We start from the raw sequence: 14,892 nt of genomic DNA, 5'->3' as shown, positions 1-14,892 counted from the left end.
CTGCTTGTTTTTTTTATCCTGATCCAACAACATGTATGAATTGGCTCCAGTCACCCACAACACTCGGAATAACCACAGTGCCAATCAAGCATAATAGCACATACAGCTACAAAAATCTTTGTATATTCTGAAAGTTAAGAGCAATAGTGGTTTTGAGTTGAACTGTTCTGCCTCTGAACATAATTTAGGATTACTAATTAAAAAAAAAATTCCTTCTATCCCTGACTTATAATAAAACGCTTCTATGTGCAAAGTATCTTGTGATCACCCAGAATCTGAATTCACATAACAAAATGACGACAACGGTAGAAGCCAATACTTTCATCTTTATTAATCTTGTTCTTATTTGTTTAAATAAATTTTTCCTTTGTAAAATCTCAAAACGAAAACACTGAACAGGAGTGTTAAAGCCTGTCTTAATTTAAAACGAATACACAACAACAGAACATTTATAAACGTACGGTAATGCTTACTCTGCATCTGTAAACAACCCATCCCACCCCTCCCGCCCACGCCACACAGTTTGATAAGATTTGGCATTTCCATTTTCTCAACGCGTATGCCTTCAGCTCTTTGTGTCATTAAAATGTTTTTTTTTTTTTATTATTGCAGGTCGGACAATAAAAAAGACAAGTCTGCTTTAAAAAAAAAAAAAAACAAACAACTTCAAATGAGAGAGAAAAAAAGCATTAGTGCCAATATTTCTTAACACACAGTCAGCAGTATACCGAATGCACTCAAAACAAATTTGTATAGACCTTCTGTATAGTAAGCAGCCTTGCCCACATTATGACAGGCATTAACATGCACACACATTATCCTCACACTCACGCACAACAACTGCGGTGGTTTAATCCACTTACTTGGTCTATCTCACTCATACTCATAACGTGTACGATACTGCGTGTGGTATCGACACGTGGAGAAATGCATCATAGCGTCAAACTGCCAGCAATTTAAACATTTATCACTGCAACAGTAACAAACATGTTCAAGAGAGAATAACAGAGAAAGAGTGCGTGAGATACAACAGTAGGAGGTCAGCATTTTGAAAACGGAACAATGACATTTTTGAATATTTTCACTGTCCAAAAAATCTAAACCATACGTACAAACAAACAGAAAAAAAACAAACCTAACATACACAGTAAGATACAGTTCTGCTGTCAATCAGAGCTGTTTTGCATGTGTTTGGATTCGACCTCCGTTTTGAGGAGATGTGAATACAAACTGCACTTTTCACCTCACATCATGTAGTAGTTTTAAGTTCTTATACGATGAAGGTAATGCTGTTAACAGTGCCTATCTGTCTGAAGGCTTCTCATTTGGTGTGTGCATGTGTATGTAAATCTGTTGAAAAGTCCCCTACTTACTAAGCACATTGCAATCCAGTCAAGTCTTTCAGACCAACTGACTTTTCATTCTCTCTTCTTTTTTTTTTCTTTTTTTTTTTTTTCGGGTTTCAAGTCTAAGCAGTTGAAATCTTCATCTGTGGAAAAAGGCTGTATACACATCTAACAGTCCCTGCATTTGTTTATATAATAGCTTAAGTCTGGCCACGAGAATGTGTGTAAGCATGTCTCACATTTCCGCTTTGTGTGTGCACATGACGATGCATACCATGTATATGTATGCATGTTTAGTACATTTAAATGCATACAATGTGTGTGTGTGTGTGTGTGTGTGTGTGTGTATATGTAGTACAATAATATGCATACAATGTAAATGTCTTGGTTTATGTGTGTGTGCCATATTAAGTACATATGTATCCCAGTGTATGCTGTATCAGTGTGTCCAAACCTACACATACAAACAGAGAGGGGGGGGGGGCATCAGATAGAATCAGCTCCGCCCCCGAGCAGGTCACCGGGCAACAATCCAGCGGGACTGTCCATTTGGTGCCTTTCCTCCATTTGCGGTGCCCCCCAGAGGCTGCTGCTGGGGTATCCTGCAGTCATGCCTCCCCATAGCCCAGACCGCCCAGCGTCTACACCTCCGCCTCCTCCGTCGCCTGCACCGTTGGTGCTCCACTGGGAAAATATCCCCAGCCCGGGTCCTTGGGCTGAAGACGTTTCTGAAGAACTGCCTGTACCATCGAGACTCTGCCAGCCTGAGCCAGAGGACCTCACACTTGCTAGAACTGCTGCGCCGCTCTCACTTCCTCCACCTCCACCACCGCCGCTTCCATTTCCTCCTGAAGTTGCACCAACGGCTGCCCGCTCACTCCCCGGAGAGCTTCCCCCACTGCTGGCCACAGCCGTGCTTGTTCCAGATACACCCTGCGCCCCGCTGCCTGCTGTACCTCCTGCGCTGGCCCCTTCTGCCCCTCCGGCCTGGGAATGTGCAAAATAGCGAGCAACTTCTTCCTCACTCACAAACTCCGCCAGGATTGTGGTGTTGCCCAGAACGCACCTGGAATGGAGTGGCAAGACAAGGCTGTTTAAAACAAGGGCATTTTTGATTTTTTTTTCTTTGTTTATCAGAGAACAGTAACACTTACATGTGCAGCGCGCCTTGGGCCTTGGCCGCTTCCTGCCGGCTGCTGTAACGAATCAGAGCACTGCCTTGGGTCAGGCCGAGGTGGAAAGTCAGCAGGGGGCCATGCTGCATACAGATAGTCCTCAGTGTGGAGCCATCGATCTACAAAGAGTTAAGCATAAAAGATATAGAACATGTGTCTGAATGTTATGACAGTTAAGCTGTAATTATAAACAGTGGTTCATTACAGGGTCAGAGAAAGGTCAAGGAATCGAGGAAACTACACAACAGTGGTTTTGTATTAATAAATAATGGGCGAATGTGGCTTTATTGATCCGTTATTGCGTCATAATTACTTGTTGTGTAAGACGTTACAAGTGGCCAATTAACAAAAAGTCTGAATTATCGAAACAATTCCATTTCTGGACTTTCAAATTAAAGGTTTTCATTGCTTTTCCAAGATTGGTGTCACACCAGTGTCATTTGTGCAAACCCTAATTGATTAAATGGCTGATCCAACTTCACAATCCAATTACAGCAGGGTCACGCATCGTACTGCCTCGTTTGCATAAGACAGATTGAAGGGGAATACAGATGAACGAGCACGGTGGTTTAACGCTTTTGAATTCCAATCCTGACCAATCACTCCCAGCAGCTGTTCCATTTGAAGGCCATAAGAAATACTATGGGGGAGAGGATTTTAACCCTTTAACGGCTGACAAACCAAAAATAAGAAAATCATAAGCTAAGACTGTCGCGATAGAGACTTTTAGTCAGCAGGATATTGTGACTCTGGATATTAGAGATTCTAATTCAGCTGCATTTAATTTTTTTCCCACAGACTATCTTAGCTTTTTTATTCACTGACAGACAACCTGCTCTGTGCTCTACAAAAAAACAAGTGTGAAAAGATTCAGTCATGTTGGATCCAACTGTAAAGGACATATATAAATGATGCCTTTGAACACAATAGGCGAAGGCACCTGAACTTTCAAGAATACATCTATTTTCTTCAATAAAGAGTCAACTTTTCCAAAATATGAAGGTACAAAATGCTAATGGTAAAAATCATGAAGCAATTTTTAATTACCCATTATTAAAACGCTGCTGTTACTATCTCACTCCTCTGTGCCATTTCATTTCAAAGCACAACATTCAGAAGTATTCACATTTTCAAATATCGATTGAGTTTTGTTCAAGGTTTTTATCTCCCTCAACCTTTACCTCCTCCAATTTCAACCTCACTTCTTACCTGAGGGGTCAGGTTGCTAAGCAGCAACCAGCAGCTGCTTCGGGAGGCGACACTGTCGGTCCAAGCTGAGCCTTTAGAGTCAAAAGACAAGCAGACAAGAAAAACTCAATAACAAGAATGAAAACGGTTTACTTTTTAAATTCACAATGAGCCAAAAACTATATCTCATATCATATCATATCATATGTGTAGCCAGACTTCAGTTATCGCATCTTTAACATGAACACGTTCCTACATACAGTATGTAGTTATGTCATAAATTGACAAACTGTTATGTAATGAGATCCCTGTAAAAAAAAGTACCTGGCCCGAATCTTGACTCTTGATTGATCCCACCTCCTCCCCAGCTTCGGGCCAACCGTGGACCTCCAGTACCCCAAGGGGAGGGCGAGGCCTGCTTCTGATTGGTTAGACCAGGCGGGGGGCGTGGCAGCTGCGAGCTGTTGCGATTGGTCTTCCACAACTTGTTTTGTCCGATGGGCTCTGGAGGCCAGCTGGGCTTGTACTCAGAGTACTTTCCTGAGAAGGAAATGGGGGGCGAGGGGAAAAAAGGGGGGAAAGAGTTTGCAAAAACAAACCACAGAAATGAGAGGAGAGGACACAGTACAGTTGGCTTGCTGGGCTTCTTTGTAGAACATGAAATGTAGTGTCAAAACTACTGCATTAACAGAAACAAAAATACAATACTGATTGCACAAAGGAATAACAAAACATACCTGTGCTGTGTGCATTGCTGAGGGGGCTGTCTGAGGCACTGTAGGGCCAGGCACCAGGTGAAGGCAGCGAGGTGTTGAGGGAGGGGTTTGGCCCTGCAAAATATCACTAAATTTTCAGAACACATGGCATCCTGCGATTCACAAGACAAGAAGCCTTCAGCTGCACTGTAAATGCAGTGTGTGAAGAAACGTGTAAAGAATTCGACATGGAGCGTGTTCTGACTGGCAAGAGTTAGGAAAGAAAATTTGACTGCACTTTAACATTCCTCCCATTGAGCGTGTGAGTTTTAACAATGGTCAGGAAGAGATGCAACTTTGGTGAAAGTGATGGGAGGCAATATTCCCACAACTCTCGTCATACCATTGCAATCGGCCTCATTCCAGCTGGAAAACGGCAGACTGGTGATAATGGGGCAGAATTATATTCAGCAGGTAAATCTAAAATGGAATTTTCTGTACTTTGTGGTTTTCATGTAGGCCACTGTCTAAAACCAGTGTAATCCCTTTGAAGAGATAAATTACAGAATAGACACATGTATTCACCTTAAAATTTAAGATTGTCCCACTTCACAGTGATAGGAGTGGTGAAAAGATTTCTTGCTCAGCTTTAATCCTCATGGGATTGAGCAAAGGAAACTTAACATAATGCCTTCTGTTAATAGCAGCACCCTAAGAAGTGTAACCAATCTAATAGCATGGAAGACCTTTATTTTTTTATTTTTATTTTTTTTTTAACTCAAAGCACACTAATGATATAATCCCACTAATCTGTGATTTGAACTGCAGCAATTGAAGATGATGCTTTGATAAACACTTGCCACAATCATTAGTGATGCAAAAACAAATATTGGGTAAACATGGTCAGATACCTATGTTGTCTCGCAGTAATTGGTGGTCAGAGTCGTTGAGGCTCGGGGATCCTGGGGAGCCAAGAACACTACCAGGGGTCATATAGGGGTCAGTTTCAGGGTCTCCACCACTTTGTATTCCCTTCCAGGGCACACCGGGCTGGAACTCTGTCAACAGAGAAAAGTTTAACTTCATCGACGTCCTATTCTTTGGAACTCGTAGCAGGTGGAAGATAAAAATGCCCTCACCTGGGGGCCAGCTAGATGTGGCAGGTTTATTCCCCATTTTGCTCCCAGGGGTCCGGTGCCAGTTATCTGCAGAACCTTGAGGGGGGATCCCTAAGCTATCACTACCCAGAATTTCATACTGGGAGTAAGGGGACCCTCCTCTGACCTTTAGAGCACTGGGTAAAGGGCCTTTGGAAATACAAGCAATAAACAAGATGAAACATACGATTGTGGCTCATCAGATATACAATTACTACTGAGGCATTAGACTAACAACCTGAGAGGTGGGTATCCTGCCTCTAAAATAATGATGCAACAAACTGTCAACATACCATTCTTGTGAAGGGTTGAATCAGGGGGAGAAGGAGCTGGGGAATGTCCCTCCATCATCCATTTGAAGCGGGATTGTTGTCCTCCTATGTCTTTCATCCCTCCCATCATGGGATTGAGCTCCAATCCTGACAGGTTTCCACCAGGAGTAAGCCCTGGCAACAAGATAAAACACCAACTTAGGAACCAGGCACATAAGACTCCAAAAGCTAATCACTTCTGGTGTGAACTGCATGTATCTATAAAGCATGCTGCTCACCGGAGTAGATGCCTTGTGTTTTGGCATGAAGGTCTGATAGGGGCCCGCCTACACCAGGATGTGGGAGGGGGTCTACCATGGCCTGTTTAGAAAGGCCTCCTCCCAGGTGAGAGGGAGACAGTTTGGAGCTTCCGCTTCCTGGTGCTGCTCCTCCGACTCCACCCTGCTGATGCTGCCTCTGCTGCTGGAGGATTGCCATAATCCTCGCCAGCTGAGAGGGATAAAATGAAAACCAGAATGAGCGACTTTTAACTGCATCTTTCCGACACACCAGCAAAGTGATCCTATTATCAGCTCAAGCTCATTAAATGTCTGGTAAAGACTTCTTATCAAATGTAATATTTATAAAAAGAGTGAAGTCCAACTCAATTTGACCTTTGAACACTAAAAATAATTGGATAATTCATGATTCCAACTTTATCAACATTATTACAAGTTGATATATCATATCACTATATACTATTAGAGGTGCTCAGTTCATCCAGTTTGTGGGATCTGACCTGTTGGGGGTCTGGCTGTTGCCTGAGAGGCTGGGGTTGAGGGAACTTCCTCTGGTTCTGTAGGAGTTGCTGCTGCTGCTGCTGCTGTTGCTGCTGCTGTTGTAGCAGGAGCTGACAAGCCTGCGAATTAATTAGTATACATTAGTGAGAGCCTGATTAATCAATAGGTTTGTACAAGCAAACATTTTTAAGAACTTGTATTGTAAATGATAATATTGAATGTTCTTCAGTTCACCACAACTTTAACGGAAATTTGATTTGCAGCCACACAAGAAATTGCCGACTGTACAGACGTGCGGAAAATAGAGTATTTTAATGGCACAAACGAGTCCTTTAATGAAGAATCTAACGTTCATACACATACCAAATGGAACTGCTGCATGTGGGGGTAAATGTTGCTGAGCATTGCTAGCTGCTGTGGGGAAATCTGAGGAGGAAACACTCCTCCACCAACACCGCCAACCCCTCCAACGCTTCCAACACCTCCCACTCCTCCAACTACTCCACCTACACTGCCGCCAGGAGAGGGCATCTGCTTCAGCATGGGACCCGGCACCTGCATGTCACACAAGAGGCAACACATTTGAAGCTGCTGATATAGGACACTTGTTTAAGCCATCATGCAAATCTCAAGACACAGGGTCACTGCAAACAAGTGTATGAGGCAGACTGTGTACTCAGTGCCAGATACATGTTGATCACGGCAGGAATTAATTTAGAGACAATGAGCCAGACTGAGCCTTCAGTCTGCTATCTCATACATGTAACGCATGATACCTCATGCTGAGAAACTTCGGAGAGAGAACAGACCTGAGCAGACAGGAACTGATGAGGCACTTGAGCACGTAACCCTTGGGAGGGGTTCATCGGATGCATGCCAGGCTGGTGCATCCCTCGAGGCTGAGGCATTCCTCCGCCACTGCCAACAAACACTCCATGGCCACCCATCTGTGGAACAATGTAAACAAAGCATAACAATAGAAAGGTTTATGCAGTTGTGGAGATGTTTTTTTTAAGTTACCACATCACATGTAGTTGAAAAAAATTTAATGTGGAACTAAGAAGCGGTGGTCAGTAAATACTATACATCGATGCTCACCTTTTCACCATAGGGTCCAATGTCAACAGGACCCATGTCTTTGGAACTAGGCATGCGGTAACCTCCACCTCTACCTCCTCGCCGCATATCACCATTATAGTCGGTTATTCCTCTCTTGTCTACTTCCATCTTTTTGTCAACACCTGGATCATCACCCTGAAAAACAACAATTACATTGAGAGATCTAATTTTTTTGCAACATCGATAAGTTTGGTTAGAAAAGTATGACAGAATCTGAAACAGTGATGACGCCTCAGACCATTAACACATTGTAGTGAACCCCTTTTAAATATCTTACCAGAAGACCCATGTTTGAAAACTGGCGTGATACTGGGTTCATCCAGCTGTCCCCTCCACCCTTCATGGGGGAAAAAAAATAATAAATTAAATCAAAGGTGACAGTCAAAAAACTGTAAATGAGAAATATAATAAAGAAAATTAACAGAAAGATGCAAAAACTCCTCCATCCACCTTGATATTGCCTCTCTTTCCTCCATGAGTCTGACCCCAGCCTCCAGAGTTGAAGGAGGAGCTGCTTCCCTGGGAGCCAGCGCTGTTCCACACTCCACCCCCACCATCATCCTCCTCATCCCAGCTGGGGTGACGGGAAGCTGCGATAGAGCTGTCTCCTTTCCCACCCCAGCTTTCAATGGGCTTAGTACCTACACCAAAACAAAAGAGATGATTACAGTAAAGTTGGTAATCTTTTCTCTTTCAGGACGTTGTGATGCTAAACTTTCTAAAATGTATTTATCCTCAGATGTTTGTAACATTGCTCGACGTGCGACGACTGAAGCTAAGGTCTAAATTTCAGTAAGACTAAAGATTTTATCTCCTCTTACCTGGTTTTCCAGGATTGGGTGAAGGATTCCCCCAGCTTGAAGCTTTTCCAGTTTCATCTGCCTCACCCCAACCTGTTGTCTCTGACGACTGGCCCCAAGCAGCTGTACCATTATCCACAGATTGTGTGCTTCCTCCCCACAAACCTGGATCAAATTAAACATCATACTTTAGAATATGCAATAAAAACTTTTTAAAGTTTGTGATTGATGAAAACATTCAGTAGGTTGAGAATGAGACCAGCATCAAAACAGAAACCTAGTCTATTTTGATTGTGTTTGTAAAATGCTAAACTTACCCACTGCACCATTGCCAGGATTTGTGTTGCTGCCGTGCTGCATCCCCTGTTGTCGTCTTGGTGGTTGTTGCTGCATGGGAGGTGGCGGTGGTGGGGCCTGCTGACCATGACTTTGGCCTGGCGTAGCACTGTTTTTGTCCCACAAATTCACATTCTTGCTTTTGTAGCGGGTTGGGTCTCCCCACGCCGACGTGCCATCATCTATTTCCATTTTGCGACTGATGGACTGGGGAGAAGGCTCTTCCCAGCCGCTGGGCTCCAGAGAGTCACCTCCACCTCCAGAAATTTGGGGAATTGGGCCCGAGGTCCAGCCCGAACTTTGGTTGTGATTCTTGGAAGGTGGACCTCCACCTCCAACATTTGACCGGCTGTTCCACCCTCCTTGCATGGGACCTCCAGGTGGTTGCTGGCCCTGTGATTGGTGCTGCTGTTGATTTGGGGCTTTCATTGGTGCCACTTGGCTGTTTGGTATCTGTGCTGCTGCTGTGTGGGGCTTGCCACTTCCCCACTCCTGGTGGGGTTTGCCTCCACCCACATCTCCTCCTCCCCACCCCCCTCTTTGAGATCCCCCTTCATCTAAATTAGCCCAGGAAGATCCTTCATCGGAGTTGCTTCCACCTCTGGTTCGCCCGTCCCCCCACCCACCTCCATGCGTGGAGTCTCGTTGTCCCCAGTCTCCTCCTGCTCCGCGCTGTCCTCCCCAACCGCCTGGCTCCCCTCTTCCAGACCCCTTCCACCCTCCTGTTCCCTTGTCTTCTGGGCCATCTGTCCAACCACTACCCTGTTCTCCAAAGTCTCTCCAGTTCCCTCTTCCTCTGTGTTCCCCCCACTGTTTCTCTTCAGTGCCCCATCCTTTACCCTGGTTTTCAGGTGGGAGGTCACTCCAACCTCCAGCTGCCTTCCCCCTGTTGCCTTCAGCATCTTCCTCTAGCGATTCTGGTTTTCTTAGGGTTCCACTGGGCATGTGAGGACTTTCGGTGGACTGTATAGCACCACTGTCCCAACCATCCCTCACGGCAGCAGGACCCGATTTAAGGCTGGGTGCGTGACTCCCAGCTGATGTATCCTCAGTTACTGAACCAGTGTTAGACGGGTATCCAGGATTGCGACTCGTGGTAGTGTTCATGGATGCTGATGAGAATGAAGATGATGATGAACTGTTTCTTTCATTTCTTTTCCCTACGCTTGTTGTTGTGTCCAGGTCCCAGGCAACGTTCTGCCGAACCTGGGTCTGCCCCCAGCCTGTGTTAGACAGCACCCTGGGGTCCAGGTCAGATCGACTAAGCATGCCAAGTAAGGCCACTTCAGCATTGGAGGTCTGGTTGGAGGGGTCGCGCACAGACGAGGTTCGACTCTCTTTATGCCCGCTACCGCTCCCCCCTCCACCACTTCCACTGGAGGATGAGGGTCCTCCAGTGCCTCCACCCTGTCCTCCTCCTCCTCCACCCCACTCCCCGACTGCCCCATCTCCACTTTCCATCCCTTTCTGATTGTCCCAAGCTTTTGTCATAGTTGCAAACTTTGGAGAGGCAGAGTCCTCTAAACTGCTGCCGCCCAGACTTACACTGCCTGCACTGCTGCTCCCATCCACCCCTCTTCCACTTCCTATTGCTAAATTGCTTGAACTCGCACCTCCGGCACCACCACCCCACTCTGCATCTGAACTGCTTCCCTCCCATGCTCCCTGAGATACCACTGGGGTAGCTGAACCACCACCGTTTCCCCTGCCCCACCCAGGCTTGTCCCCCTGACTACCAAAGCCCCAAACAGTGCCCCCCTTCGCTTGAGCTCCAGGTTCTCCTCCTCCCCACCCTTCTGCCTGTGAGGCACCTGCACTGAGGTCAGAGGACACTGGAGGCATGGATCTCCAAGAAGAGGAGGCAGCAGAGGATGACGATGAAGAGCCCGAAAGGTTACTGCTTCCTTCTCCTTCGCTAGAAACCCCATAGTCTCGCTCACTGCCACTTTCTTGATTTGGTCCTGCTTCCCGTGCTCCCCCTTCTGAACCCGGCTCCGACGCTGGGTTTTCTAAGTGCTGCTGCTGTTCTCCGCTCCTGGCGCCTCCAGCTGTTTCAGTGTGCTGCTGATAGAGACCAGTTTGATTCACAGATGAAATAGTGTGAGTGGTGATGGGGGTGGTGCTGGCAGAGAATGAGGAAGCTGAAGTGATGGATGAGTGTAGTGGAAGGCTGTCTCTAGCTGAACTCTGTGTCCCACTTTGCACCAGGGCGGGCCAAGCGGAGGGGTTCATGTTGGGGTTGAAGTTGGCACCAGTGACACTGCTGCTGCCACCCACAGGGCTCTCCTGAGGCCCGGGAAGAAGATGGGAGACTTTGGAATTGAAAAATGCTTCTGTTGCTTGCCCTGCCTCCACCTGAGACGAGGTGGACGAGGCCCACACACTACCACTCGACTGAACACATTCATTAAGCGAGAAAGAGGAGGAAAGAGGAGAAGAACGAGGTGGGGAAGGATTGTCCGTGTTCCCTGCTCCTCCTCCTACTGCTGCCGCTTCTCCCTTCTGCTGGATGTTTCTCTCACTCCATGAGGCACTGCTGTTGTTGTTGCTGCTGCTGGGGCAGTCTGGCTCCTGCACACCTCCCCCTCCAGCCCCAGCAGAAATCAATTTGGCCCCACCTATGATGCTGGGCCAGTCCTCCAGGTCAGTCCCATCCACAGTCACCTTTCCGCAGCCCTGAGAAGAGGACTGGCTGCCAGAGCCGGCCCCCCATGTGGAATTTGCATAAGTTGAAGTAGTAGTAGTAGTAGAAGAAGACAAAGCAGCGACACATGATGAGGATGAGGAGGAGTTGGAGTTTGGGGGAGAAGGGGAAGATGAACCCAGGTTGGAATCTAGGGGGGGAAAAAAAAAAACCCTGACAATTATTATATGACAATACAACCTTTTCCAATACAAATCAAAGACATGAAGAGATCAAAATGGGAGTTTGAGAGATTTACACATCATAAAGTGAACAAAATCCTTGAATTCTATACTTTAATGTGTGCAGTATAATCTGTAAAATGCATGGTGATTTTTAGAAACCCCTTTCTAATTCCGCACTGACAATTACTTTTGCGGTGTGTGTTACTCAGTGAACAGACCAACTGTGTGTTTATGCCAGGACATTAACCCACCTGTGCCTCCAGCTGTGTTTGCATTGGGGTTATCTCCTCCCGGTGAGGGAAGGGGTGGGGTGGCCGCCCAGCCACTGCCTCCTCCAGCCCCTGCATCCCCTTCCCCACCTCCGCCTCCACCCCCCAGGAGCATGGAGGACAGTGGCGGCTGGCCCCTCTTCAGTAGCACTTTGTGGTCCTGCTGGCAGCGAAATCTCGGTGGAACCTCTCTAGACATGTACCGCTGCTGCTGGGAGGTCTGACCAGAGGGGGAGGAGGAGGTGGGCTGTCCGTTGGCCACAGCAGTCCGCTGCTTTGCATTGTTCCCGCCACCAGGAGGAACTTGGGCAGAAACCCCGCCTGCACCTGGACTGGGGGACGAGGGGGCGACCGGGCCAGGACTGGGGGACACTGAGCCTGGGGTGGCGAGTGACTGGGAAGAGGAGGGCTTGGCTGATTCTGGCACTGAAGTAGACAAAGAGGGAAAAGTCGCTCAAGACTTTATAGCAGGGGCGGGCAACTCAAAAATTATTATTACTATTGAGCGCTGGCCACAAACATGAAAAATGTGACATTTCTAGATGTAATGAAGCCAATAAATTAAATGTGATTCTGGATTTCACAGTAATGCCCTGAGGGACAGTCAAGCAGAGTCAAAGGGCCACACATTGCCCCTGGGCCTTATAAAGCCCAGATCTTCTTTAGCGAATATTAGGAGTGTTGATGTACTCAGTGTTTCAAGAAAGACAAGGGGGTATTAATGTTGTGGCTATAGTGGAGAAGTATGATAGCATAACCTTTTGAAACAGTCTCTTAAGTCATCATCTAGTTTCTCAGAGAACATGGCTGATAGAGTATATCTCATAAAAAGATGGCAAGTCCTGTTCAATAATGAGTGAAAAAGACATGAAAGTAATGAGCATAAAAACACAAGCGTACCTTTGATTTTCTGTTCTGGCACCTACAGGAAAAATGGCAGAGGAGAACTTTATCAAGCAAGCAAGACATAGAAGTGGACATAACCTAACAACAAAACAAAAGCAAACTAAACATTGACACTGGACTTTTGGTTTACAAAAGGTCAACATGATCCTGAAAAAATTAGCAAAGTGTACTTTCAAATGTTACCTTCTGAGAGGTTTCCCTTTTCTTTTTATCTTCTTTCTTCTTTTTCTTGTCTTCCATGAACTACTGTTCCCCTTCTTGATTCTCCTGTCTGCACAGAGAAATGCACACGTTAAATTATTTATGTTCACTGAAGCCACAACGAATGTAATTTAATGCTCACAGCAGACCACTTGCAAAAACACACATATACATATAATTTTTTGTTCAACATTGGTAATATGCATTCATGTGCTCGCTACCAATCCTACTCCTACACAGCCCGGGCTGTTGGGGCTGTAATGTTAAGCAGGGGCAGACAGCTTGACAACAGCCCATGGTAGCCTCGCTTCTCGCTGCATAATTCATTAACCAGAAAACGATTGCAATTCCAACAACAGACACACACCAACACAGGCAGCAGCAGCCAAAAAAACATAAGGCATCAAACTCCACATAAATAATAATATCGAGATTTTCTTAAATAGGTAAAGAGATCGAATGGACATGAATGTGAGTGAATGGTTTTGTCCAGTGTTGTGAAGGACACGCTCACACCTGGCAAAACACATGCAAATAAAAAGAGCTCCCATGACTTGTGTATCTGTTGCAAATGTTAAAGTAAAGGGATCTCAGCTCACCCCAGAGCTGTAAATACGACTGGGCCAAGTGATTCTGTTGTCTAAGCTGCACATAATTAGCACAGTGTCACACACCGCTAATGCAAGCTAACTGCACAACTAATGGCTTTAGCCCCCTCAATGTACAGGGTGGCGTGACCTTTTAATAACCACTGTGTGGAATGAAATGAAAAAATAAAACAAAAAACATACATGTCTGCAGGAGCAACCGGTGTGGATCTAACGTAGATAACAGAGCAATGAACAGGAGCTTGTGCAGCTACTGAGGAGCTTCACTGTGGTGAGCAAACAGCTAATAGTAGCCGACTTTAAGGCAGCTGGTGAGCACCGTGTCTTGACCTAAAGAGGCTGTGAGCTGTCACAGGGGAAGGCGTCTCTGTCGCCCCGCACGTCACGTAAACGACGGGTCCCCAAATGTCCCCAAGCGCGTTCATTTTACATTTCATCCAGGTTATAAGTCGGGCCTAAAAGACACACACAGCTGTCGCCCGACGCGGCTAAATGAAACGACTAACTTATGTGACGTTTGTTCCGAGCCAGTCCAAACCGCACAAACCACAAAACGCTGTTGTTAAACACACGCATTTTTATCATCACAAAGCCGAGAAAAAGGAAGAGAACTCGCAACCCCCCCACCCAGAAACATTCGTTTAACACTCACCTCGGGAATCACATAGGACATAAAGTGCTTCTGTGCAAAAAATTCTTGCAGACCTACCGCTAGCAGGCTAGCAGGCTAGCTAGCCTAGCGAGCTAGTTCTTCGAGGCTTTCGAGGCTAAATTGAATAAGAAATGACATCACCGAAAGGCGAAATGTTGGTCGTAGAAAAAAAAAAAACGAAGAAAAGGCGAGTATCCTTCTTTTTTTTTTTGCGCGACTGTAGTTCTCAAGCTGTAAACAAATCATGCATAACCCCTTGATGACTGTCAGACGCTGTGTGATCGGTTAGTTTACTATCGGCCATTTTGCTTCTGTGTGGAGGTTTAGCAGCATATTATATCACCGAGCCGAGCGCGAGCGCGCTGCTTGTTGATCAGCGAGGGGAGGAGGAGGCGCAGCGAGGCGCGGCGGCCACCAGGGGGCGCGGCGCCGCTTGAAACATGACGTCATCCATCAAGTAAACAAACAAACGTGGATTTCAATCGGTTACACGGTATACGACCTTTAGAGTTATATTGTAG

General features: G+C 46.1%; 1 protein-coding gene across 2 annotated transcripts; it reads right to left on the bottom strand.

Moving 5' to 3' along the window:
* Positions 1-1,394: 1,394 nt before the first annotated feature.
* Positions 1,395-14,686, bottom strand: tnrc6bb.1 (trinucleotide repeat containing adaptor 6Bb.1). 2 transcript variants are annotated; one of them, XM_080487715.1, is made up of 21 exons: positions 14,372-14,686; positions 13,094-13,181; positions 12,905-12,926; positions 11,987-12,430; positions 8,849-11,701; positions 8,553-8,696; positions 8,182-8,372; positions 8,009-8,068; positions 7,711-7,866; positions 7,422-7,559; positions 6,976-7,167; positions 6,612-6,731; positions 6,112-6,322; positions 5,855-6,007; positions 5,544-5,711; positions 5,316-5,462; positions 4,447-4,539; positions 4,034-4,249; positions 3,731-3,801; positions 2,501-2,640; positions 1,395-2,412 (listed from the first exon to the last, which is right to left on the bottom strand). In XM_080487715.1, the coding sequence occupies exons 2-21, from the start codon at positions 13,148-13,150 to the stop codon at positions 1,833-1,835; spliced, it is 6,156 nt and encodes a 2,051-aa protein (XP_080343841.1). In that variant the 5' UTR covers positions 13,151-13,181; positions 14,372-14,686; the 3' UTR covers positions 1,395-1,832. The 2 variants fall into 2 exon arrangements, with proteins under 2 accessions (XP_080343841.1, XP_080343842.1); XM_080487716.1 differs by having other exon boundaries at positions 7,123-7,167.
* Positions 14,687-14,892: the final 206 nt, after the last annotated feature.

This window comes from Lipophrys pholis (genome assembly GCF_963383615.2).
Source record: "Lipophrys pholis genome assembly, chromosome: 19".
Lineage (NCBI taxonomy): Eukaryota > Metazoa > Chordata > Actinopteri > Blenniiformes > Blenniidae > Lipophrys > Lipophrys pholis.
This window is presented reverse-complemented; position numbering and strand designations above follow the sequence as displayed.